Raw genomic sequence first — 23,400 nt, forward strand, 5'->3', positions numbered from 1 at the left:
CAGATAATTATGGAGAAATGTAAATGGAGTTCTGTTGATGGTGAAGGTGAACAAAAACGTGTCCTTTTAGATACATTAATTGGGATTTTTTTTATTACATGAATGATCACTTACCCTTTAGAGAAAATGTCACATGCTTTGACAGAAAATTTGAACATTATTAGCAAGTTGCACCATCTGAATGATAGTTGTACCCCTGCAGGGTTCAACCCCATGTGGAATCAGAACTTCCAGTTTGAAATCCATGTCCCAGAGCTGGCCATGGTGCAATTTGTGGTGGAGGACTACGACACAACATCGGGGAATGATCACATCGGGCATTACTGTCTACCGCTCACCAGTGTACAGAACGGTAAGGATGTCCAGCTTAAACAGCATTAAGCGCTACTTAAACTCAAGAATGCGAAAAGTGCATTAAACAGCAGATGTCTTATTTCAGGATAAAAAAGTGAAGTTCAGTGTAGTTATTTTTAATTTTCCAGAACTGCTGTCAATTCTACGTAACTCATATGAATCAGTATTTGTGTTTTGTCTGTTGCTATATTATGTGTATAGTGGTTTTTTGATGACAAAGCTGAATCTCACTTCCTGTTTCCAGGGTATCGACATGTTCCGCTGCTCACCAAGAGAGGTGATGTCATCTGCTCTGCTGGCCTCTTTGTGCATCTCATGCTCCTGGACGCCTAGTAGGCTGGCTGTGTATAGAAACCCTTCATGCCAGCAGCAGCATTTTTTTTTAAAACTGTAAAGGAATTTGTCCAGTTTTAAAGCTCAGTAATATAACTCTGATCAAATATTTCAGACGCCTCTTCGCGGAGAAAAGCGTTTGGTCATCTGCCAAGCTATATCTGCTGACTCACAGTTGTCTGTAACACGTTTCTGTTGTTTCAGCTTTTTAAGAAATGAGCCTTTGCTCAGCCAGGTTGGTAAGAGCTCTTGTAGAGTAACAAAGCCAGAATGAATGAAAATGTGAATGAATAGGAGGTGAATGAGCAGACTAGGAAAATATTTAAAGACAGGCATTATACCGTATTTGTTGTATTTGGGAGAATAATTGGAAGAGTAAAGTGTAAGTCTCAGCTTAAGATATATTGGCTGTTATTTCTAAAAAGTATTTGCATTTTATAGGTTTCCTGAGGCTTTAAGATATTTTCCATCAGGATCATACAGTTCGTGCTCATGGAAACATTGTTTTTGTCAAGCAACACAACAAGCACTCCTTTTTAATTTTATATCCTTTTTCTTGTGACTAGAACAAATCTTGATTGTTGATTGTTTTGAAAATTGTCTCATACCATAATTATGTTTATCACTGGAGTCTGTAGCAACTATATGTTTTGCCCATTGAGAGAGAGCCACATGTATAGTATGTATGTGTCTGTGTGTATGTGTTCATTCATTATAAATGCAGTGTCCTGCAGATAATGTTTGTCAATGTGATTTTCATTTTTTTTCAGACTTAAAATATTTTATAACTTCCTTTTTTTTGACTATTGATATGAGGAACATATCAAGCAATACACTGTACATGACTTTGCTCTAAACATATTTAACTCAATTAACTTTGTCAAACATTTAATGTCAAACAAACTCTAATAGTTTAAATCACACTCAATTATTTTCATCATCCAATTAACTACAACAGTTTTTCTGTGACAAACTCATGACTGTCAGTGCTTTCAGTATGTCATGTCACTTCTCTGCATTTGCAGTATTTCTCAAATAAAACCAGGAGAGTTCCTGATGGAAGGCTTTTTGTGTTTATTCATAATATAATGATTTACACATGGCAAATGACAATATTATGCAGAGAAAACTTGATCAGTGATCAAACATAAAGCATAACCATTAATAAGTAAGTCATGCCCATTAAATGTATGATTTTTATCACAATCGTGTAAAGAAGCTTTAATAGTTTAGCACGTTTAATCACTATAACTTGGCTGTTGGTTGAAAACATTGTCATTAAATTTTAAAAAATATATAGATGAAATGATGAAGACTTCTACCAGCCCTGTTATTCTCAACAACAGCTAAAATGCTGCCTCTCAGTTTGCTTTACAGAAAACTTTCTCAGGTTTGACAACCTTTCCATGTAATCCCATAATTAATCTCTCTCAGAAAAGTCCTGCTTTTTTCTTCAAGTCATTCTGCCTCCACTTTGGCAGGCGCTGGAAGTCTGAGCGGGTGGTGCCAAGCAGGTTCTCAAAGTCCTCATCAGACAAGTAGTCCTGCAATCAGAGAACAGGGGAGGACAGACAACGGTTAGGCTGACCTCTGCTGCACGCTCTGTGTTATTACATGAATCCTAATTACAACATACTTAGCACCTCCCACTGACTCACAGCCAACCTTGCAACATTCACACGATTAATAACACCCATCACATAATTAGATTGTTGCTTTTGTGCCATTTGCACCAGAGCCATAAAGTTGCACCCACCTCCCTTTGGCTTGGGTCCACTCCCTGGGGCAGATCACTGGGAGACTTGTTGATGAGGATGTCAGGGTTCAGATACATCTCAGAGCCTCCAGGAGAGGGGGACACAGTTCTGCCAGCTGGGGACGATGGAGTAAGGCTAGAGGAAGGGGAAAAGGTCATGGACACAGAAGGCTGTGACCTTTGGGTAGACGGGCTATTGGGAGTAGAAGGTCTGGGGGACAGGTCACCTCCATAAACCCTGTAGCCTGGAGAGGAGCTCCTGGGGCCCCCTGGAGCCCTGTAACCACCCCCACCCATCCCAGCAGGGCTCTTATTCAGATTACTGTTGTTCAGGTCCTGCAGATATGACAAATGAGCTTGTGAAATCATATTTCTGGCAGATTTTGTTAAAGAGTCACAGATTAGTGACACATTACAGACATTAGTAGTTATTAAAAATGTGATATTAGTACATTTAGTCAATTAGTAGTAGGATTAGTGTTAGTCAATCACTTACAACAGTGATCTGTGAGAGAGATGCATCATCACTCAGCTTTTTTTTCATCTCCTCATAGGAGTTGCCTCCCTGTTGAGAAGATCAAGTCAGCCAGGATTGAAAATTAGTGAGCATGCAGAGTCTTCATCATCTTCAAACAATCCACGAAATCATCCACATGTGACTGTATATTCTTCCTAATTTATGAGATGATTTGTTCTCAAGATTATTCACAGTATTCATGTGACATTGTGTTCATTCATACCAGTGTGGCTCTGTTCTATAGTCACTAGACTCACAAAGATGGACATGCTGATGTAATGGACTATTGATTTGAAATGCTTTCACCATGCTGCATTATTGTATTGAAAGCACTCCACTGCCTCCCAGTGAGATCAGAGAGAGCCTATAAACTCACACTCCACTTATGAGGATCCCATGCATGGAACCAGCCGGTGAAGGTGGGAGGCTCGTGTCCCTCTTTGACAAAGATGATGGGTGTGTCGGGGTCGCGGCCTGCTGGATGGGTCCTCAGGTATTCCTGGGCACTGTTCCACGCCTCCTTGGTCTCATGCTGGTTGGCTAGGTTTCCAACCCACAAGAAAATCTGAGGTGATATTGAGAAAGAAAACAAGAGGAACTAATTTGAAGAACTTCAAATTAAGAAAATGAATAAACATCTACTCCTCAGCTGACAGTTCAACTGTTTAAGTGCTTACTTGTTGACTGACATTTCAACTTTTAAGTGCTGTCATACAGCTCACAGTTAACTGCTCGCTGCTAACTACTTTAAACTTCCATACAAACTGACAATTTCTCTGCCTACATGGCTTTAAACTTACTTACTGTACATTTAAATTGATTTCACCTGCTTTTAACTCTTAATCTTCAACAGACAACTGCTTTAAAGAAATTGTTTAACATTTTAGGTGATATGAAAACATAAGTGTAAAAATGACAAGTTTGCAGGTGAGTTCGCCAGAATAAGCTGTTTCCCACCGTTTCCATTCATTATGCTAAGCTAAGCTAACTGCCTCCTGGCTGTACTGTAGCTTCATATTTAACTGACAGATATGAATCTTCTCACCATTTTTTTATATCTCTATGTTTGACCACTCCTTGAAATCCCTGTTTTTATTCTATTTTCTGTGTGTCTTGTTCTCTTTATCTCTGTTTCTCTATGCTGAAATATGTATGCTGAAATTGCAGCTATATTTCATGGTACTGCATTTTATGAAGAACCTTGTAACTCTGGTTTTGAAAGGTGCTGTGAATATAAAGTTTTATTACTTCCTTACTAACTTAAGGCTAACTCTCAGCAAGAATAGAAGCTTATTTTCCAAAATGTCAACCTCTTTACAGTGCAGCTGCAATTTTCAACATGAGCGAGCACACTTAAATTGTCTTCAGAAAATGTGGCCCTTGTTAATTTCTTTACATATTTTTTTTGCTGTTTTATTTCATAAATTTCAATTCCCAATTCCAAGGCCCTAGCAGAGGATGGTTGAGGCCCCTTGACCTCTCACCTCCTCCCAGGTGTCCAGCAGCATCACATCCTCCTCGTCCAGGTCACTCTGGGCGAAGTCATCCACCTCTGTCATCCGAAACTGACCCGTCTGATTGGAGCATTCAAACAGCCGGGGACTGTGAGGAGGCTCCTCTCTCTGCAGTCTGAAACAACACAGAGCTGACCGTCATTACAAATGTATAATCTGATCTGTGTGTGTGTGTGTGTGTGTGTGTGTGTGTGTGTGTGTGTGTGTGTGCGTGCATGCTTTATTTCATTAGCTTCAGATGACATTGGGCATATTCCTGTGACCTTGATGTAAAAATAATCCATGCAGATTTAAATGTAAGCTTATTAATGTTTCAAAGTATGATTAATGAGCCTTTTGGACGCATTCTGAAAACAAATCCTTGTTTGTGGGTTATTGTTAATGGTTATATTTTTGCTTTCATGCCACATGGCCAATAGCAGGGAGGGAAAATGAACAGGGAGAATGCCAGTTTAGCATCTGGCTGCTGAAGTGTTACTGAGTGAGAGATCCTACAAAGCGGATGTGTTGTTACGCATGAAATCAAGTTTCTCCTGAGATTTCTAGGTCGTCAAAATAAGGCATAAAAAGCATAAAAGCCCAATTCAAAGGAGTGATGTTGCAGCTGTCTGTGTTTACCTCTTGTCACTGGCATAGGGAGCCTTTCCTCCCAGAGCTACCCAGAATTCAGTTGGCTCCTGGTTCTCCATCACCACCTGCTTGTCCTGTCTGGAAAGCACATCAGACATGGCTCTCCCCATCTCCCTCTCATCCCCGCTGCAGCCCTGGAAGCAGACATCAAACGAACATGGATTTGTGTGACAGTGCGAACACACAAACATAAATGCACATTTTTAATCGTATAAGGGAGTTCAGGTCAGCCTGTTATACTGTCCCATAACAAAATGCGTACCTTTCCATACCACAGGTAGCCTATATTATCAGTCTTCAGCACGAAAACATCGTTGGTGTTGAGAGATGACGCCCTCGCTATCACTTCAATGGCCTTGGTGTTCAGCTCACTGGTCCCTCTCACCTGGAAGAGCCTGGCATCGCTTTCAGGGTTGACCACACCGGGTCGTCCTGTGCCACCCTGTAGGGAAACACACACACACACACAGGTATACATAAAATGCACACACATGCAAATCAACAACATCCAGTTCTTGCAACTTTCATTAAATTGTTGCTTTGATGAGTGCAGTTTTAGTAATATTGTCACCAAGTAGGATTAATATCTTTATGGCTTCTTGAAGGACAACTTACCCCTTGAGAAATAATAACATTTTCTTATACTATTGTAGCAATAAAACATAGATTTTTTTGGGTAAACATAAATTAATTTTCAGTGAGAAAAATCACACCTCAAAGATGACAAGTTTGCCTTTGAAAATGGCCATGAAATGGCGAGGCTCCTTTCCCATGACCACTCTGACCATGACCGGGGCTCCATTGTACTGGTTATCAACATTGACAGCCTGGTAGGCACATGCTGTGACCTCATCTTTAGTGGCATGACGGCCCTGGTGTAAGTAAGACAAAACAGCTCTTCGTTTTTAGTGTATCCAGAAACAGAGAGAGATGGCTTTCAATCAAAATTATATTTTAAAAAGCTGAAAAATGATTAATTTGTGATGATACTGACCTGCCACATGTAGAGTATGTATTGCTGCTGGTTTGCTCTTTGATAGCTGTACAGCACCAAATAGCAATCTCCTCCATAGAACTGTCCATATGTACTTGGATTTACTTCAGCCAGCTCCAAGTTCTCAACGCGCCACACCTGACACAGACATGATCGACACAAATTTAAAATATTTTTAATGTTTTTGCTTTCATTTGGAAATGAGTGTTGATAGTAAGGTTAAAAAGTCTGCCTTGTATGTTTATCTTTAATTTTGACATAGTCTATATAATGCTGCATTTAACACCGCACCTTAACATCTCCAGAGGCGTCGTCCACCATTCGCTGCTGTGCTGCCAGTTCAGGGCGAGCGTGAAGCTCCATCACATCAAACTTCACTTGGTCTACCTTTGCTGGAGGGACGATGATCATATGAAAATTACTTATTTGAATACACAGCTGTCAGAGAAGTTAATTTAAAGTTAATTTAAATATGTTATCTGACTCAGGTAAGTGTTACGCAGAGGTTACCTATCTTTCCCACGCTGTAGGTGGTACCCAGACCCTGCGTTTGGCCTCTATCTCTCCAGGACTTGAACAAGTGTTTGAACATCGCCGACTCACCACCCTCGGCCATCACCTCCACTCTGGTACTGGAGGGGTAATTCTTGGCTTTGATATAGCCCTGGTAGAGAAGATAAGTGGACAAAGAGCATCTTTCATAACTTTGATTAATTATTACTATTTAGCTTGGTGACCCTGGCAAAAGAGAATATTTTGTGAAGTTCTAAATGTGGAAGTCTTTTCAGGAAACTGAGATTTAGCTGCCTTATGTAGAGTAAGGACTGGTCTGTACTGCCTTTCTTCATCCAGTATACTCACCACTGCCCTGTTCAGAGCTTCTTTCCGCTCTTCCTTGGAGGCCTGTTTGCCTTTCCACACCATCACACTAGAACCTCCCTGGTCTGCAATATAACAGTCCTGACAAAGAGATGAGAGAAAAAGAGATAATACAGAAAAATTTAAAAAAGAGATACAACCCATGTTCTATAAAACAGTGTCTATGGAACATGTTTAAAGGATAAAAGCTATTTACAGAGGAGTGAAGCAGGTCTTGCGTTAGAGGCTGCGTAGCCACCTCTTGAACCACTAGATTCCCGCTGTTTTCAAAAACACTGAGGAGAAACACAAGAAAAAAAACAATATATCATATTATGAATGGCCAGACAAATCCCCAGCATGTTGTGGATGTAAGCAATGGATCAATAAAGTGTTCTTACTGGTAGAGCCGGACAGTGGTGTTCTGCACATGGTCGGGTTTGTCATCGGGAACGGCCTCCTTCAGCGGCCCATGTCTCTGGCCGAGCACCGCCGTCATGATTTTCATCAGCTCTGGTGAGTCTTTCTCATCTCCTCCCTCCACAACACCGATCTGAGCACGACCAGCTCTCTCTCTGTCCCGGATGTCCTGAGCCAACAAGACTGCCTGGAAAAGGAGAGGAGAGGAGAAAACAGACACATTTTAAAACAATTACATTTTACAGACTGATAAACTTACAACAGATGATTGCTTTGAGATCATTAGACTTCCACAAGACGGAAAGACTGACTTCATTACTAAGACTGAGAGATTATATAAATATGGATGGATTGGATGATATACTCAGCCGTCTGTGGTGCCTCGGAAATCCTCCCTCCAACTTCCTTCCCCTTCTCTGTTTTATGCTTTGCATTATAAGTGTAATATGTAGAGCAAAAATTTTGCTGTTCTTACTTTTCAATGACTATGTGTGTACATGATTGCTTTTTACTTTCCCTGGTTTCATTTTGAATGAATTGCTATTGCGTTAGGTTACAGATTAGAAGAACACATTAGATTAGAATATTACAGCTTTTATAGTAATGCAAAATTTCCCATTCCTATGTGGTAAAATTCAATTGTAAATTGTGTCTTTTCACATAAAATTAAGATTTTATATGTCCACTTGGATACATGTGACTCTTTGCGGTGATGTAAAGAAACTAAATACATTCACTCAAGTACTGTACTCAGGTACAGTTTTGTGGTATTTTTCCATATAATACTACTTAAACAATGGAGGACAATACTGTAGCTTTTACTCCACAGTAACTGTGTACTTTACAGTACATTTATCTCATATCCAGTGGTGGAATCTTACTGAGTACATTTAATCAAGTACTGTACTTAAGTACAATTTTGAGGTGCTTGTACTTGACTATTTACATTTTATGCTACTTTTTCTACTCCACTATAATTTGAAGACAAATATTATACTTTTCACTCAACTACATTTATTTCACAGCTACTGTTACTTTGTTACTTTGCAGATTCAGATTATTAATACTAAATATAATAAACTAGACATTCTGAGGTATTTTTAAAATTAGTCACACCTTTACCAGCTGTGACATTAATGATGCCTACACATTAATGCATGAATAATTAGAATTCAATAAAATAATATATATTATTCTGAAATGGACCATTCTGTATAATGACTACTTTTACTTTTGGTACTTCATGTATAATTTGATACCAATACTTCTGCACTGTTGTAATATCATACTCAATAGTATGTTAAGTTTTTGCAATTTGTTCCACTACGATCAGCTTCAAACCTTACAATGTAAGGTTTGAAGCTATAATATAACAAGTAATATAACAATATTATAAGAATGTAAAAGCAGCCATTCTGTATAATGATAACCTTCATTATTTCTACTTTAAATGTTCTTTTTGAAGCATTCAGAGTGGAAGATTACCTTGAGCTTCTCTCTCCTGTTGCTATGGGCTCCGTTCCACTGCACTATGGCTTTCCCCATATCCAGCAGGAATATATCGCCATTGTTAAAGCTGTTCCATGACACCTCCACCTGCACACATATACACGAAAAACTTTAACACGCCAGATGGAAATGATTGACTATTTTTCAAATGAACAGTAAATGCTGTCATAAAATCATTAAAAAATGTTCTGAGATAAACAGCTACTGTTAACATATGAAAATATCAATTAAAGACCACACAGTTATAGCACCCCTTCGGCAATTATCACCCACTTTGACAGCTATGACAACAAGCGTGCCATAATTTGTTTAAGAGGGAGTGCCAGCTCCCCTTGTAGTGTGGCTGTGTGAAGTCTGTGATAGCTCCGGTGGGAGACACAGAGCAGACAGCGTGAATCCCTGTCATAGCCCCACATATTCTACTCTGCATACCTCTGACGCTGTGACATGTTTCCTCCCTTTGACATGCAGCAATCGCAAGACATTGTAGGCATTGGTGTCAACGTGGTGGAAACCTGAGGCCACTCCACCCTTTTTGTAGCTGTGGACAGAGGCTGGCGTTAGGTGTACATTACAGGATCAAAGTTCAAATGTAATAAAACAAGCAGGCCGGAGACAGAATAGCACCTAAGAACATTTCTTGTGTTGTTGATTTAGACCTCAGGGTTACCTAACACAATGAAAACTTGAAGGTTAATAACCAGAGTGAGAGGAAAATAGTGTTTTTCTTTGCTAAGCCTCAACAAAACAAGAGTAATTTGTGCCATAATGATTTCATACAGACGGATTAGTGGGGTAAACCATGTCTCATGTCTCATTACAACATAATCTGTGTGACAACCCTTCTTTATTTGGTCACCACCCTGTTTTACTTCACATACAAGCCCTGTTCTTTGACTCACATCAGGCCATTTTTAAAGTAGCTCCTGAATCGGGGCGACTCATTTCCCTGCACCTCCCTGTGCTGGACCGGCCTACCGCCCAGGTACTCGTCCAGCTGGGTGACGTAGATGGCTGCTGCGCCTTGCTCATCCTGAGAAGATGTGTTTCCTATCCAGTAGTGGATGTCAGCTGTCTGTCCTGAGCCCTTGTTCTGACTTATCTGGTGGTACGCATTAAAAAAAAACAGAGAAGCAGAAACAGCACTCAGATGCAGATACACGCTTGCAAACATCATACAGGCATGCATAAATCACATGCCTGCATTTATGTTGAGCCAGTGAAGCCTCTTGGGAAATCAGCCTGTGTTGTACTCACATGAAGAACAATGTAACAGTCTCCCTCAAAGAAGTTACCAAAGCCTTGGGCTGGAACAGGCACCATCTGCATGTTCTGAGTAGGAGAACAACAACAATTGAAATTGAAATCCTATGAAATCCTCCACAAATAATACGATTTGAGCATGCCACACCCTACTTGAAGTAGAGCAAATAAAATGCCTAAATACACAATAGCGTGGATTGCATGATGTTTATTTAAGGCTGACTCACATTGATGGTCCATATCTGCAGGCCTGGCTTCTGGCTGACATTTCTAAATGCGTCTTTATTGTCATCGTTCATCATTCTGGTGAACTGAAACAAACATATAAAGCAGAAAACAATGAGATTTGCTATTGTTTCGAACATGCATTGAACACTGTTTTATCTCAGGCTTTGAGATATTTAAAAATCCCCTCCAGACATGTTTTAAGAAAAAATACTCTTTGAAGTAGCTTTGAATAATAATTTGTTTCTGATACACACACACACACACACACACACACACAAAAATCAGTTACCTTGTTAAAATCCTTAAAATGACATCTACGCCTTTTCCCTCATTAAAAAAATCTATGAATATGCTGGACACAAAGTCTCTTCAATGACTTCAATGTAAAATTTATTCTCAGTGTTTGTGCGCTCACCGGAGGCAAATTTCATCACACTTGTGTAAGTTGTATGCTGGACCACGACTGGCTTCCTAACTAGTTGTGATGTCACAAATCATGTTTGTACTGTAGATACATGCCTTAAAATCAGATTTTCAGTGAGCACAGTGAAACTTTCCTCCTTCAGCAGATAAATGTGAAATCAGCCTTCTAGGGTCAAACTCTGCACATACATCATTCTGCACCGTGAAGCTCAAACATCCAAGTGAAAAATAATCAAGGAGGGTGAGCAAAGCACAGAAAATTAGAGGAATACTTAGTGATGTCTATGACTGACTATAAGAACTTTTGGTCATTGGTGGAACATGACTAAGTACATTTACTCAAGTGCTTTGGGTAAATGATTTGAATATTTCTTCCACAGAACTTTATGGCCACACATGATTAGATATGTGTTTGAATCTTAAATAGCTCATTATAAAACACATATTTAATAACAACCTCTCTAAAGTACTCAAACAGAAACTATTGCATTTCTGAGACCTCCTCAAGTTCCATATCGTTTCACTGGAAACAGATGGCTGTAAAACAACAAGTGAACCATTTCAAAAGATTGCATCTCTGACAGCGAGACACCTCTAATCCCCTTAATGAGTGTCAGCTTGCCGCCATAGCAACATACAAGTTCTGCAATCAGCGGTGCTCACAGCCTCTTGACTCAGATATCGGAAACAACAGCACTGATAAGCAAATACAGTGTATCACCAGCTGAGCCAAGAATATAGGCTTAATAGTGACAGGCTGTGAGGAAACGGGCTTGTCGGGATGTTATACTGCTTGTAACATAACATGAATGCAAATGCATGCATGCATGATGCGGTTGTCAAATAGCTGGAGGAACTGTTGTTGCAGTTACTCTCCAGAGAAATAACCAGGCCTCATATACTGTGTGCTGCCTCAGACTCCAATATTTGCTCCAGCTAGAGGGATAAAATATCACTGGACAGTGATTGATGGACTGGGTGGTGTGAGGTAAAGTGAGACAGATCAGGTCACCACCAGGAAGTTAAACACACCCTTAATTAAGATTATCAAGGACTCTGGTATTTATGTTATCAGATGAAGAGCAAACAAAGGAAGGGGTTGAGATTGAAATAAAATGATAGGGCTGGGGCCAACATTTCAAAATCCTACTTAATTTGGCTGCTGTTTTATGGGAGGAATGAGAGACAAAGATTGAGTCATCCAGCAATGATTTTTACAATTTCTTACGTTTTATATAATATATAAAGAGCTGCAGTTCTATCATGAAACCAAATTGAAAAGCAGCCCAATTCAGAAACTCTGTTAATGTGATGTACTGTTCTGATAATCTTCTGTATTATGAGTAATATTGTGTTACGTGTCCTGATTGTTAAATTCTGTTTCGTCATTGCAGGTGAAACTTATCTCTGGTTAAGTAACATATTATGTTTACTATTACAAATAAATCAAATAAACATTTAAATGGTACAGTAATTACCTCACAAACTTCCAAAATGTTACTGTAACATTTTTTTTTGAAGATGAAAGAACTGTTGACCAGTTATATTGGTAAAATAAGGGGACACACCCTGCAGGCATGTCTAGTCAACATATGAAACAGTAACATAGCAATATTACTCAGTACACATACAGTATAATACTGGACAGTGTGTGACAGAACAAATATGACCAACTATCAAGTGTCTTTATGTGTGGCCCTATTCTAAATTTAACATGCAGGATCAGATTTTCAGCTGATTTATTTGTGATAAAAGTTTATTATCTTGTTCAGTTTCCCACAAAAAACTGTAAAATCTGGATGGAGAGGAGGATATCTCTCCACTCCTTTACTTAAATGAATGAATTTGATTTAATTGACCACTTAAAAGGTGTTGCTTGGTTACCAGCAGTTGAAGACATTCACTGTGGTTGAAACTCCCTGTTGTGAATGGAAAAAGAACCAGCGTACACTCTGCAATCTGATCCTGGTCAAAAAAAAATGTGCAAATAGTTTCTGAAAAGATAAATTGAAGGCCAGCGTTGCTTCCATTAATGCGGCAGGAAAGACTGGTTCCACTTCAATTAACCTGCGGTGACCATTGACTCAGCGTGTACAATGAGTTTTGTTAATGCTGTAGATACATCCTTCCAGATAATAAGAAATGCTTCCAAACTGTATATAAAACCTGTTTTAAAAACTATTTTTTAACACTTATGATGCTAAAGATGTTCTTTACAAGTTTCAGTGATTCAGGTAAAACAAATAAATAGACAGTTTGTGGCACAAACTGAAAATAATTCAGTCTGATACGTCATGAAAATAACAGTATAAAATTTACCTTTTGTTGCGTCTGGCGGAATGAAGGCCTGTCTGTCTCCTACAAAATGTGAAGGTAGATTAGTGAGATGATGTCTTTATGTAATGAAGTATTGCGAGCGTTTCCTCCTCTGTGGAAGCTGGAGTGTGTGTGTCAGAGAGGGCTGGGTGTGTTTATCTCCACTCCCAGGTTTGAACACACCTGCAATTTCCTGTCTTGATATTTACAATCCCACTGACAGTACACACACGCCTCCTCTCATATGTTTCCCCTCCAAAAAAAAAAACAATCTGGAGGTTCTGGCATGATTTTAAGGTGAATGAAGTTAAAATTTTATTTTCCCAGAAAAGGACGGAGCCAGAAGTGCAAATACATCACAAAGTCGAAAGATACTTTGGAAAATCATCTACAATTGCCAGATTGAGATGGATTTGAGCCTCACTCGAGGTCGTGATTGTACGTGAAGTAGCCAGCCAGAGTTGTGTTTATGTTCGACTGAGCCCCTCACCAGCACAGCGGGCATTACAGGGGCCACTTGACACCAATTATTCATTTCACAACTGTTACAACTAGCAGATGGGAGAATTGAACTCAAGGAGCTCCGAGTGGTATTGGAAAGGAATCAGAGGCTTTCTGTGGCTAAATCTCTCATTCTGTGCCCACTCACACAGACACTCAAGGAGGAACGCTTGACATTATTGAAGGTTTACAGCTCTGGGCTTTGATCTCCCAACGGAGAAGGAATTGGCAGCTTGTGTTTACACTTGTTTCCTAAACGTGGAAATGTATTAACACGCTGTATCCAAAGTGATTTGCACACTTTCTGAAGTATTAGAAATATGGAAAGCCTTTTTTTTTGCAGCTTGGATGTTAATCATTAGTCCAAAACTGACTTGTATGAAGTGATACAAGAGAAATAAATTGTGGGTTAGTTGCTTTTAAAGCTAATGACAACCTTAAGTTTCAAGTCACTGACAGATCTCGCAAATGTTGACTGCTGTGTGCTTTAACAGTTGTTCAATCAAGACTCTAGTATTCCCCTTCGCTTCTGCTTGCACCCATAAACACTTACAAACTGTGTTAAAAATCTGTAAACTTCCTCTGTTGCGCATTGCATGAATCCCTGCTGATGTTCTCTGTTCAGGGATAAATCTATTACACTTGTCTTCGTCTTATATAGTTCAGTCCCTGCCAGTAAGTCTGAAGAACAGATTGTTACATAACTAACCTGGTTTTCTTATAAACCAACAGCTTCCAGTGACAGATTGAACATTTTTCTTACCTTTGGCCATGGCTTTTCATTTTTAGATTCAATCCTGGACTCCATCATGAAAATATGATCATTTCAGTGATGTGGTGAACTTCAGTACACGCATATCGGAGGCACAAGTGGAAAATTAAGAGAAAAAACCCACAAGAAGTCTTCAGGCTTGAACAATAGGCCCTGTAATGCCTAATCCAGCACTGCAGTTAAAGTGGCCGCTACGTAAGCGGAAGCTAAAAGTTCACATCAACATATCACATGAAGCTGAGCTCCTCTTGGTTGTACATTAACCATTTTATATCCATAAAATTAATGCACCTGCAGACCAGTAAACCCTGCAGACAATCGAGCTTCAGAGTTTGAAGAGAAGCTCAGCAGCGTCCCCCTTAAGTTTTAATGTTCAATTCATGTTTAAAATGGCCTTGAATAGAAAGTTTGTAAGTCTCGATGTACTTACAGCTGCCTCTCAGCATTTGTTGACTGAGTTTCAGATAAAGTTGTTGTTTTATTAACCTGCTGAATGAAATCTGACATTGACATTACTCTTGTGTTGCCATTTTTTTTTCCAAACTGTGATTACTGACACTGCAGTTCAACAATCTGTCTTCTCTCTGAAACAATTCATAACTTCAATAACATGAAAGACCAGAAGAAAATAGAAATGAGAAATGTTAAAAAACTTAAACCAGTGTAGAAAACAATCTCACCACGGGGTCCATTTAGTAGCTGTTCTGGAGCTTTCAATCACCCCTAAGCTTTTTCAGCTGTAATAAGTTTTATCTGTTCTGTTTCTTTATTTCAACTGTTTATCTTATTTAATTGTTGAGTGTAAGTTTATTATTATTATTATTATATATCACATGATCATGTCCAGTAGGTGTCATTTAATTGTAGATTGTGTTGTTTTAAGACAAAGTGCTCAGAAACACTATGAAATATGAACATCTAAAATGACATGACAGCTGTTCAAACTCGATCACCTGACGAAGCAGCTACTAAATGGACTTTAGTGTGAGATTGTTTTCTCAACTCCGAGGTCAAGAATGCTTTGAACCTCAAACTTAAAGGACAGGTTCACAATTTTTTCAAGTCCATATTAAAACAACAGTCAGGTGTCCGTATGAACACTGAAAGAGGTTTTCCTCACTTAAGTATCCTTAGTCATATCGTGTGGATATATGCCATTTACAATCTTTTTTGCATAGAATTCCCTCTTTGTGTTTCCCTGTTGAGCTGTGGTGGAAGTATAGTAACAAAAAGATGGACTTTGGATAAAAAGACTGTAACGTTGAAAGATATCTACTTGGTTTGAATAATTTGGATGGCTGAAGCTTCATATTAGCTTCAGATAAACTTGTAAATACATTTTTGCACAGGAAGAGGACTGTGGACTTTGGCCCCCATCACTTATCTTGCAAGTACATTATGAAAGGATCTAATGGTCAGTATGAACAGGAGGAATGATGACAGCAAGAAAAACATACTTCAGTGTTCATTTGGGCACCTGACTGTTGTTTTAAGACAGACTTGAAAAATTGTGAACCTGAAAATTTAAGATAAAATTCCCCTTGAGATACAAAATGCAAACTAAAACATTCCAAAATCTAATTCTTATTAACAGTCTTATTATTGATATATCTGTCAATTATTTTCTCAATTAATTAATTAATATTAATTAATATTAATTATGTTTGGTTTATAAAATGTCAGAAAATAGTGAAAAATGTCAATCACAGTTTCCCAATGCTGAATGTGACATTGTCCAGTCCAACAGTCCAGAGATATTTCAGCTTCAGCAGAAAGTCATTCAACAAAACTGACAGTGTGCAAACCTGCAACTTTAATAATGTTGTACAGTACGATTTCAACAGCATTCTTTACAATGCACCCAACACCCTTTTCCCCCAATAAATAGAATTTCATATAATCTAAGCTAATCATTATATTTTCCTCAAACGTTTAACATTTATTGGTGGACGGTGATGTCATCACAAAGGTTTCATCTCTTTTCAATAATAAAGTGGGGTTTCAATGTCTTGAAGGATCATCGATTTACAGTCACTGTCAAGGATCAAATCACATTGAATTGTACAAATCTTTGGTAAATTTAACAATTCAATGTTACTAAACTCAAACGCAAAGAATCATTCAGGTCTAACAGGCTAGTTGGATCACTTTTTTTTTTTTTTTTTTAGGAATTATTCTCTTCTGTTTTCTTCAAATCAAATCACAATTATCAATTTCCACTTCAATTTTTAAGATTTAGTTTATATGCTTTTGGAGATCTGAGTAAAATATGCAGCATAAAAATGTGCACCCCATACCTGACACAACAAAATCAGCACAGTAATGAAGGCACTTCATTCTGTAAGAGAAGATAAATCACAGTTGTTTGAACGAAAGGTCAGACGAGAAACAACAGCCTGCATAGCACAGCTCAACACAACAAACAAAAGGTCACCCATTCTCGGAAAAAAAAACAACAAAAAAATCTTCGTTCTGTGTGTTTGATTATTTTTGGTAACTAAAATATTACTTGATAGAATAGTAAAACCTCCTCTCTCTGATAGAAAAATTACTTTATGTATGTCTTGCTTTTAGAAACATATAGTATGTACATACAGTAATATAATCTTTTGTCAGTAGGAGTCCTGTACAAAGAGTCCAAGAGTCCAGAGATGGTTATTCTCTCTAGATCAGATAATGACCAGATCATTTGCCTGAAGTTCCCCGATTGGGAGCCGCGTTGGGACCCCCAGAGTCGGCCGGAGGACGGGAGCCGTGCTGCAGGGCCGTGGCAGCGAGGTGAGGCCTCTGTGCAGTTGGGGGCTGAGGCAGGAAGGGCCAGCTGGAGCCGCCGTCTGCTACCTGTTCCTCAGGCTCTGTAACAGACTGTAAACGTCCTCCTCCTTACTGAGGCCCTCAAACAGAGGAATCAGGTCAAGCAGCTCCGTGTCCGTCATGTCGTCAAACCAGGACTGCACCGGGACCTGTGCAGAGGGAAAGAAGAGATCAGAGAGAGATTTAATTGATCTGATCGGGGGTAAACTGCAGATGACAGTCGGTGCTTATGTATTGCAGTATAGGTGAGGAGGTTGTATAAGTTTTCTGTAAATAATTAATGGAGAAAATGCATCAAAGCATGTAGAGTGGCAGCTCCACTGAGTTAACTTCTCCACAGACACATAAAAGTGGGAACACTGCCTCTGGCTCAACGCTGTTTCTAAAACAACACTGCAGATTAAAACTGTGACAGTGTCTCACTGATGTAATAATTTATCATCATGATAAAGTTTATAACTAACTTATTTCTGTACTACGAGTGTATTTTGACCCAGTTTTTGGCCATGAGTTTGGGGATCCAAAACCACATCATCCTGTATAAAATCTCCTTGTGGCTCCAATTTATGTATTTATTCACTGGCAGATTTAAAAAGAAATTTTCCATTTTAGGGGTCATGTGATTCTGGGATTCTGGACATATTGTCAATTCCCAGACCCTGACAAGACCAATAGAAACTCCCCAGATTTTAATTTTCAACACAAATGTGAACTGAAGCGCTATGATTCCTCAGTTATTCCTCAACTAATTAATGTCAGGTCCCTAAATGCAACATCCAGCCTCGCCTCATCTATTTAGGACCATCATGTCATAGACAAAAACGACATCAATAAGAGGAATGACTTACTGCATTCTCCGGGTGGAAGATGTAGGAGGCAGGTGAGTTGTCTATGATGATGACTTTACTGAGCTCTCGGCCCAGCCGGCTGAGGTCTTTGACGTAGTTTCCTCTGTGGAAAACACAGGATTCCCTGAAGAGCCGGGCACGAAACACCCCCCACTGGTCCAGCAGGTCTGCCACAGGATCAGCATACTGAAAAAAACAAACACATCAGTTAATACTGTGGCAAAGCTTTGAATGTCATCTTAGTGTTATAACCCGGGAACCAACCTTAGCTAAGCTTGCTGTGAAGAGGACACATTCAAAGAGCTCCCCCATCTTCTGGAGGAACTCGTCCACATGGGGCCTCTTCAGCACGTACACCTGAAACGACGACACACGCTGTTAAATGTTCTGACACTTTTTTACAGACTGACACTCATTATCTGAAACATTCGGCAAAAAAGTAGCCAAATTCAGACTGTTTTATTAAGTTCTTGTAAGCCAAAATTATGCACATTTTAAACAGTCCCTTCAGAGGTCCTTTTATGGCTCCTAGTGTTTTGAGAACTTTGGCTTCTTTTGTAAAACTAAAAAATGGATTTGAAGAAAAAAAAGTAAGGCATCAACAGTATCAAGTATCATTTTGGTATTGGAGACAAAACTCAGCTATCATATCAGCAGTAGTATCAAAATTTAAATCAATACACAACAGCATATATTATATTCTTATATTCCATCTCCGTCCTCTTCAGTCCGTGGAATAGTTGCTGCCCCCAAGTGCAAGTAATCAAGCATAGGCCAAGGCAGACACAGAAAGCCTATCCTGGATTACTTGAACCAGGTTACAGCTACAGTGTGGCTGCTTCAAAGAGGATGCAAACTTCAACATAAATGCATAGCAGGAACAAAAGGGCACCATGCAGTTGTGTGAGTACAGCCTCTGTTTCTTTCTATTTGTAGTCAATTCTATCTCTCGCTAGCACATCTCCACTCAGTGAAGCATCTCCTCAGAGCTCTCAGCAGCATCTTCCAACACGCCTTGTGAAAGTTGTTTACCCGGTGACACAGTCACGTCACAGCTCATCTGTCTTTACAGCGAGCAAGGACTCCAAAGTCACAGAGAATGAAAACAGAGAGGGAGGAGTGTAGGAGCAGTCCGCACTTTGACGTAGCTGTGAGGTATTAGAGAATGATATATACTAAAGAGAGCCCTTATAAATCAAGCCCACTTCAGGTATTTCATATAACAGTACCTGATGAACAGTCCCATCAATCTCCACTGGAACGATGAAGTCTGCATTGCTAATTGGCTGTAGACAAAAACACAAACAAAGACGTTAAAACTTGTGTTATTTTTTGCTCAAAACAGCACAATCTGAGGAGGCAACTGCCAAATCACATGCACAGATTTGTTTAAAAAAGGGAAAAAAAATCTCCTCTAAGGTGCCCCGGGCAAACCAGGGAGGCTTTAAGCTTAATGTAGTTCCCTCTGCTCCAGCGCTCAGTATCTCAGTGTTAAATAAAAACTAGAGGAGGGACTCCGGGGAGAAACCTGGAAGATGAACAAGATGACAGACGGGGGAACGCGGACGTTGTTTTCTCAACGTGACTTGTGTCATTTTTTTTTTTTTTAAAGCAAGAAGGGGAAAGGAGAGGGTGCAGAAGGCAGAGGAAGATAGACGCTGGAGGGGTGTGGGCGGAAGACAAGTGGAGGGTGTAAAAGACGAGGATGAAAGGATTAGGTGGGAGGCACGGCAGTGTCATTTTTTGAAAAGGGAGAGAAAGAAAAATAGGTGACAGAGTGACAGGGGAAAAAAATGTTTCTCTTTGTTTTGAGAATGGTTTTGAGAAGCACAAAGGGAGCTTTTCTGTAAGAGCTCGCTGTCACCTGTTTGGATAATTTATTGTGCAGACAGACATGAACAGAGAATTACTTAAAAGTATCATTTTATGAGCTTGAATTGACTGTAATTCATCCGCCAATATTTAATGAACACAAGTGAATATGCACAATTATTTTTAAGATGACTTTGGACTTTTTGGATGATTTTATAATTAATTTTTAATTTACCGATATCCTCCGGACATTTGACATTTTTTATTCAGCTGCCCTTGAATATAAACCTGCCACATCCCCAATGATTGTACTGTATGTGCAAATTCAGTTGCCTTCCAGCATAAAACCACAGTTAGAAGGTACAGTTCAATGCTAGCCAGCAGAGGGGGTGTTTGCTGTAGGAATATTAAACACATCAGTTCGACTTTTCACATGACACCTGTATAATTAGTCTAATTTGACCATTACAGTGGCGACAGTGAAGCAGTACCAGAAATATTGGATTTTCTCTACGTGATGCAAGAGTGAGTAAATCCACACAATCAAAGCCTGCAGATCGCTCACGAGTCACATGTGGCTGCTTCTATAGATCAGTTTCGTAATATTCTGCACTGGTTAATGTTTACACCAGAGAACATAAAGACATGTAGCCTCGTTCGTCTAAAAACAGAGCCAATAATGATCCTAACAGGCAGAGGAAAGAACAAACAGGCAGGCGGCGTCGGTCGTACTTTCACATAGAGAAAGAGAAAGAGAAAGAGGAGAGAGACGCAGATGGAGGAGAAGATGCAGGGACAGACTTGGCCTCTGTCTTTTTGCTCTTCTGCTGAATCACTCCATCATCTGAAGACTGAGCGCACAACAGCTGCTCATCGCACTGCTCTGTAACGGGCCCCGATCCAAGACGGAGAGAGATATGGAAATGGAGGAATGAGGGAGGAGAATGTACTTGTATGTGTAAGAGAAATGGATGTCGAAACAGTGAGAGCGATGAAGTAAACGCGTGAGATGAAGGAGTGTTTGTTTTATGGATTGCTGTTGAACCAGCTTTGGGAACTTCTTCACCTGCTGATCCAGTGTTTCCTCCACATACTGTACAAACTGTTACACTTCACTATTTGGTGTTATTGTCTAAACCTACCTCCCAAAAACACATCATTACAGTACATTTATACACACATATCAGAAAGGATCTACCTTATGAGCTCATTCTCACCTTCTTTTAAATCTCTTCTTAAAACATTTAAATTGATTGGACTTATATAATAAATATAATTCTTAGTTGTTTTTATTCATGTACATATATTCTTTTTATTGACAGCGTCATTTTGTTCTAAAGGAATAGTTAAACTTTCAGTAAAATAAGTTCATTTGCTTTCTTGCAGAGAGTTAGATGAGATGACTGATACCTTTCTCATGTGTGTACGGTAAATATTAAGCCACCTGCAGCAGCCGGTTAGCTTTCCACAAAGACTGGAAATGGGGAAACCACTAGCTTGCCTGTCCAAAGCTAACAAAAACAGCCTACCAGCATCTCTAAACCGTATAATTTATATGGTTTAGAGGTGCTGGTAGGCTGTTTAACACTTTAAATTAACAATGAAAGTGTTTAAATAACATGTTGGGGTTTTTCGGGGGGGTTGTGTATTAAACCCTAACCCTAAAGACATGAGGGGTATCTCCCTCTAATTAACTCTAGATAAGAAAGATAATAAGCACATTTCCTAAAAAGTCAAACTTTAAACACTATACATCATAGAATTTTTTTCACTGTTTGCATAAAGACCACATGTTGACGTCTCTGTCCTCATACATTTGATTTTTGTTCTGATTTCAGTGTTATATTTTCTCTAAAGCACATTGCAATGTTAGTTTTAAAAAGTGCTATACAAATAAACTTTACTAATTTCATTATATACAGTACAGTATATCCTTCTAGGCACTTTTCAGCATCCAACACTCACTGCATCTAATCCCAGAGCAGGCCCAGGAATTATCTTCTCATCCATAACATACAGGATAAAGCATGCAGTATGTGATGTGTTATGTAACGTTACTTTTTTTGTCTATGTCCATCTGTGCACTACGTTAGATGTCCCCAGTCGGTTGCGATTGCTTTTTTTTCTGCACTAATTGTCCAATTCTAATGTTAATTTGTATGTTAGTGGATTAAAGTATTTAAGATTTTGATCCAAAGTTACCTCCACTGACCTTGTTCATTTCTAGAGAAAATAATACGCAGGAAATCCTGCAGGCCTCTGAACGGAACTGAAAATGCTGCGTGTGTGTGTCACTCTCTGTCTCGCTCTCTTCCTCTCCCAACTGATTTTAATTTATTGCATTGCCTGAATCCATTTCATACCGCCAAATGATTTCTGAGCTAAATTAATTTTGACGGACTGAATATCCATTGTATGACTGAGTTTCATCAAAAGGAAGTATGAAGCTCCTGTGTGAGTTTCTGACTTGTTTTGTCAGGGGAGAAAAAAATAAAAACCCTTCAGACTAACAGAACAGATCCAAGACTTCTGCGAAATTCATCCCGCAGTCACTCAGGGCAACAGTACACTGTATTGGACACACCCTTGTGTGTGGGTGAGCATGTACGTGTGTGTGGCCCCGTACTGCTGGCATGTGACTGTAATGGGTGGGTCCGGTACAGTGTGTGTACATTTTTCTCTCCCTTTGCCTTTCCACAGCAAATGAGGAATTCATTTGAAGTGTTTTCTCTTTAGTTATTTCAATCAACAAATAGTTTCCCTTCACTGCTGAGTAAAAACTGCAAAGTCAGATTTCTGAAGGAGTGGAAAATGTCCGTTCATTCGGCCTTTTAGTTATTTTTGACAGTATTTACATTTATCTTTGACAGTTTATATTACTTACTATAAGGATATGGCTATTTTGTATATTTTTCTTATTGTCAACAAATCTCATGTGCAGAACCAAACCAACAATGAACTGATCCTACTTACAATTATTGTATGTGTATCCAAAGCCTGACATTTCATATTCCTCTGTTGTTGTTCTATTAAAAACTATTAAAAACACATTGTCACACTGTCGCACTGGGTGACATGTTCGTTCATCACAAAGATTATGGTCACGGTAGTTTGTTTAGAAATGACTCTAATACTAATCACAGCAACCACAACATTGGACATTTTGGACAATTTCTCAAATAACATAAGTACATTTGTTGACATTAAGAAAAATATTGAAAATCAGCAGCCATATCCAACACGATCTATAGTCTCTTGTATCTGCCAGGCTTGTTGAGACAACACAGCAAGGATTACAGTAGTATAGTAGTAGATTGCATCTCCACTACAATGTACCATACCTGAGTTTGAATCACAATCACAACCTTTGTTCCGTCATACTCTCTCTTTGACCTTCAAGTACCTCCACTGTACTATACACTATCAAATAAAGCAAGTGGGGCATAAAAACAATCTGCTACAGCAACAGTAAATGACTATACTACATCACTGTCCAGTGAAAACCACAGATCTCAAACATTTTTTAAATTTTAAACCT

At 39.1% G+C, this 23,400-nt stretch overlaps 3 protein-coding genes across 5 annotated transcripts in view; 1 reads left to right on the forward strand and 2 right to left on the reverse strand.

The window, feature by feature from the left end:
• Nucleotides 1-1,744, forward strand: part of plcd1a (phospholipase C, delta 1a) — an 18,825-nt gene extending 17,081 nt beyond the window's left edge. For both annotated transcript variants that reach the window (XM_042399027.1, XM_042399026.1), the window contains exons 14-15: nt 203-352; nt 599-1,744. In XM_042399027.1, coding sequence (XP_042254961.1) covers nt 203-352; nt 599-687 — 239 coding nt within the window. In that variant the 3' untranslated portion in view covers nt 688-1,744. The remainder of the gene's footprint in view (nt 1-202; nt 353-598) is intronic.
• Nucleotides 1,744-13,169, reverse strand: vill (villin-like). The gene is made up of 20 exons (XM_042399025.1): nt 13,119-13,169; nt 10,376-10,459; nt 10,143-10,217; nt 9,788-9,978; nt 9,318-9,426; nt 8,862-8,972; nt 7,358-7,563; nt 7,174-7,252; nt 6,960-7,058; nt 6,609-6,762; nt 6,390-6,490; nt 6,099-6,236; nt 5,818-5,976; nt 5,367-5,546; nt 5,093-5,238; nt 4,445-4,589; nt 3,337-3,525; nt 2,940-3,008; nt 2,444-2,779; nt 1,744-2,231 (listed from the first exon to the last, which is right to left on the reverse strand). The coding sequence occupies exons 2-20, from the start codon at nt 10,448-10,450 to the stop codon at nt 2,118-2,120; spliced, it is 2,676 nt and encodes an 891-aa protein (XP_042254959.1). The 5' UTR covers nt 10,451-10,459; nt 13,119-13,169; the 3' UTR covers nt 1,744-2,117.
• A 3,009-nt stretch (nt 13,170-16,178) lies between these two features.
• Nucleotides 16,179-23,400, reverse strand: part of ctdspla (CTD (carboxy-terminal domain, RNA polymerase II, polypeptide A) small phosphatase-like a) — a 31,683-nt gene continuing 24,461 nt past the window's right edge. For both annotated transcript variants that reach the window (XM_042399900.1, XM_042399901.1), the window contains 4 exons: nt 19,280-19,336; nt 18,315-18,407; nt 18,051-18,236; nt 16,179-17,351 (listed from right to left, as the gene is read on the reverse strand). In XM_042399900.1, the coding sequence (XP_042255834.1) occupies nt 17,226-17,351; nt 18,051-18,236; nt 18,315-18,407; nt 19,280-19,336 (462 nt within the window). In that variant the 3' untranslated portion in view covers nt 16,179-17,225. The remainder of the gene's footprint in view (nt 17,352-18,050; nt 18,237-18,314; nt 18,408-19,279; nt 19,337-23,400) is intronic.

The sequence above is a fragment of the Thunnus maccoyii genome, chromosome 21 (assembly GCF_910596095.1).
Source record: "Thunnus maccoyii chromosome 21, fThuMac1.1, whole genome shotgun sequence".
NCBI lineage: Eukaryota > Metazoa > Chordata > Actinopteri > Scombriformes > Scombridae > Thunnus > Thunnus maccoyii.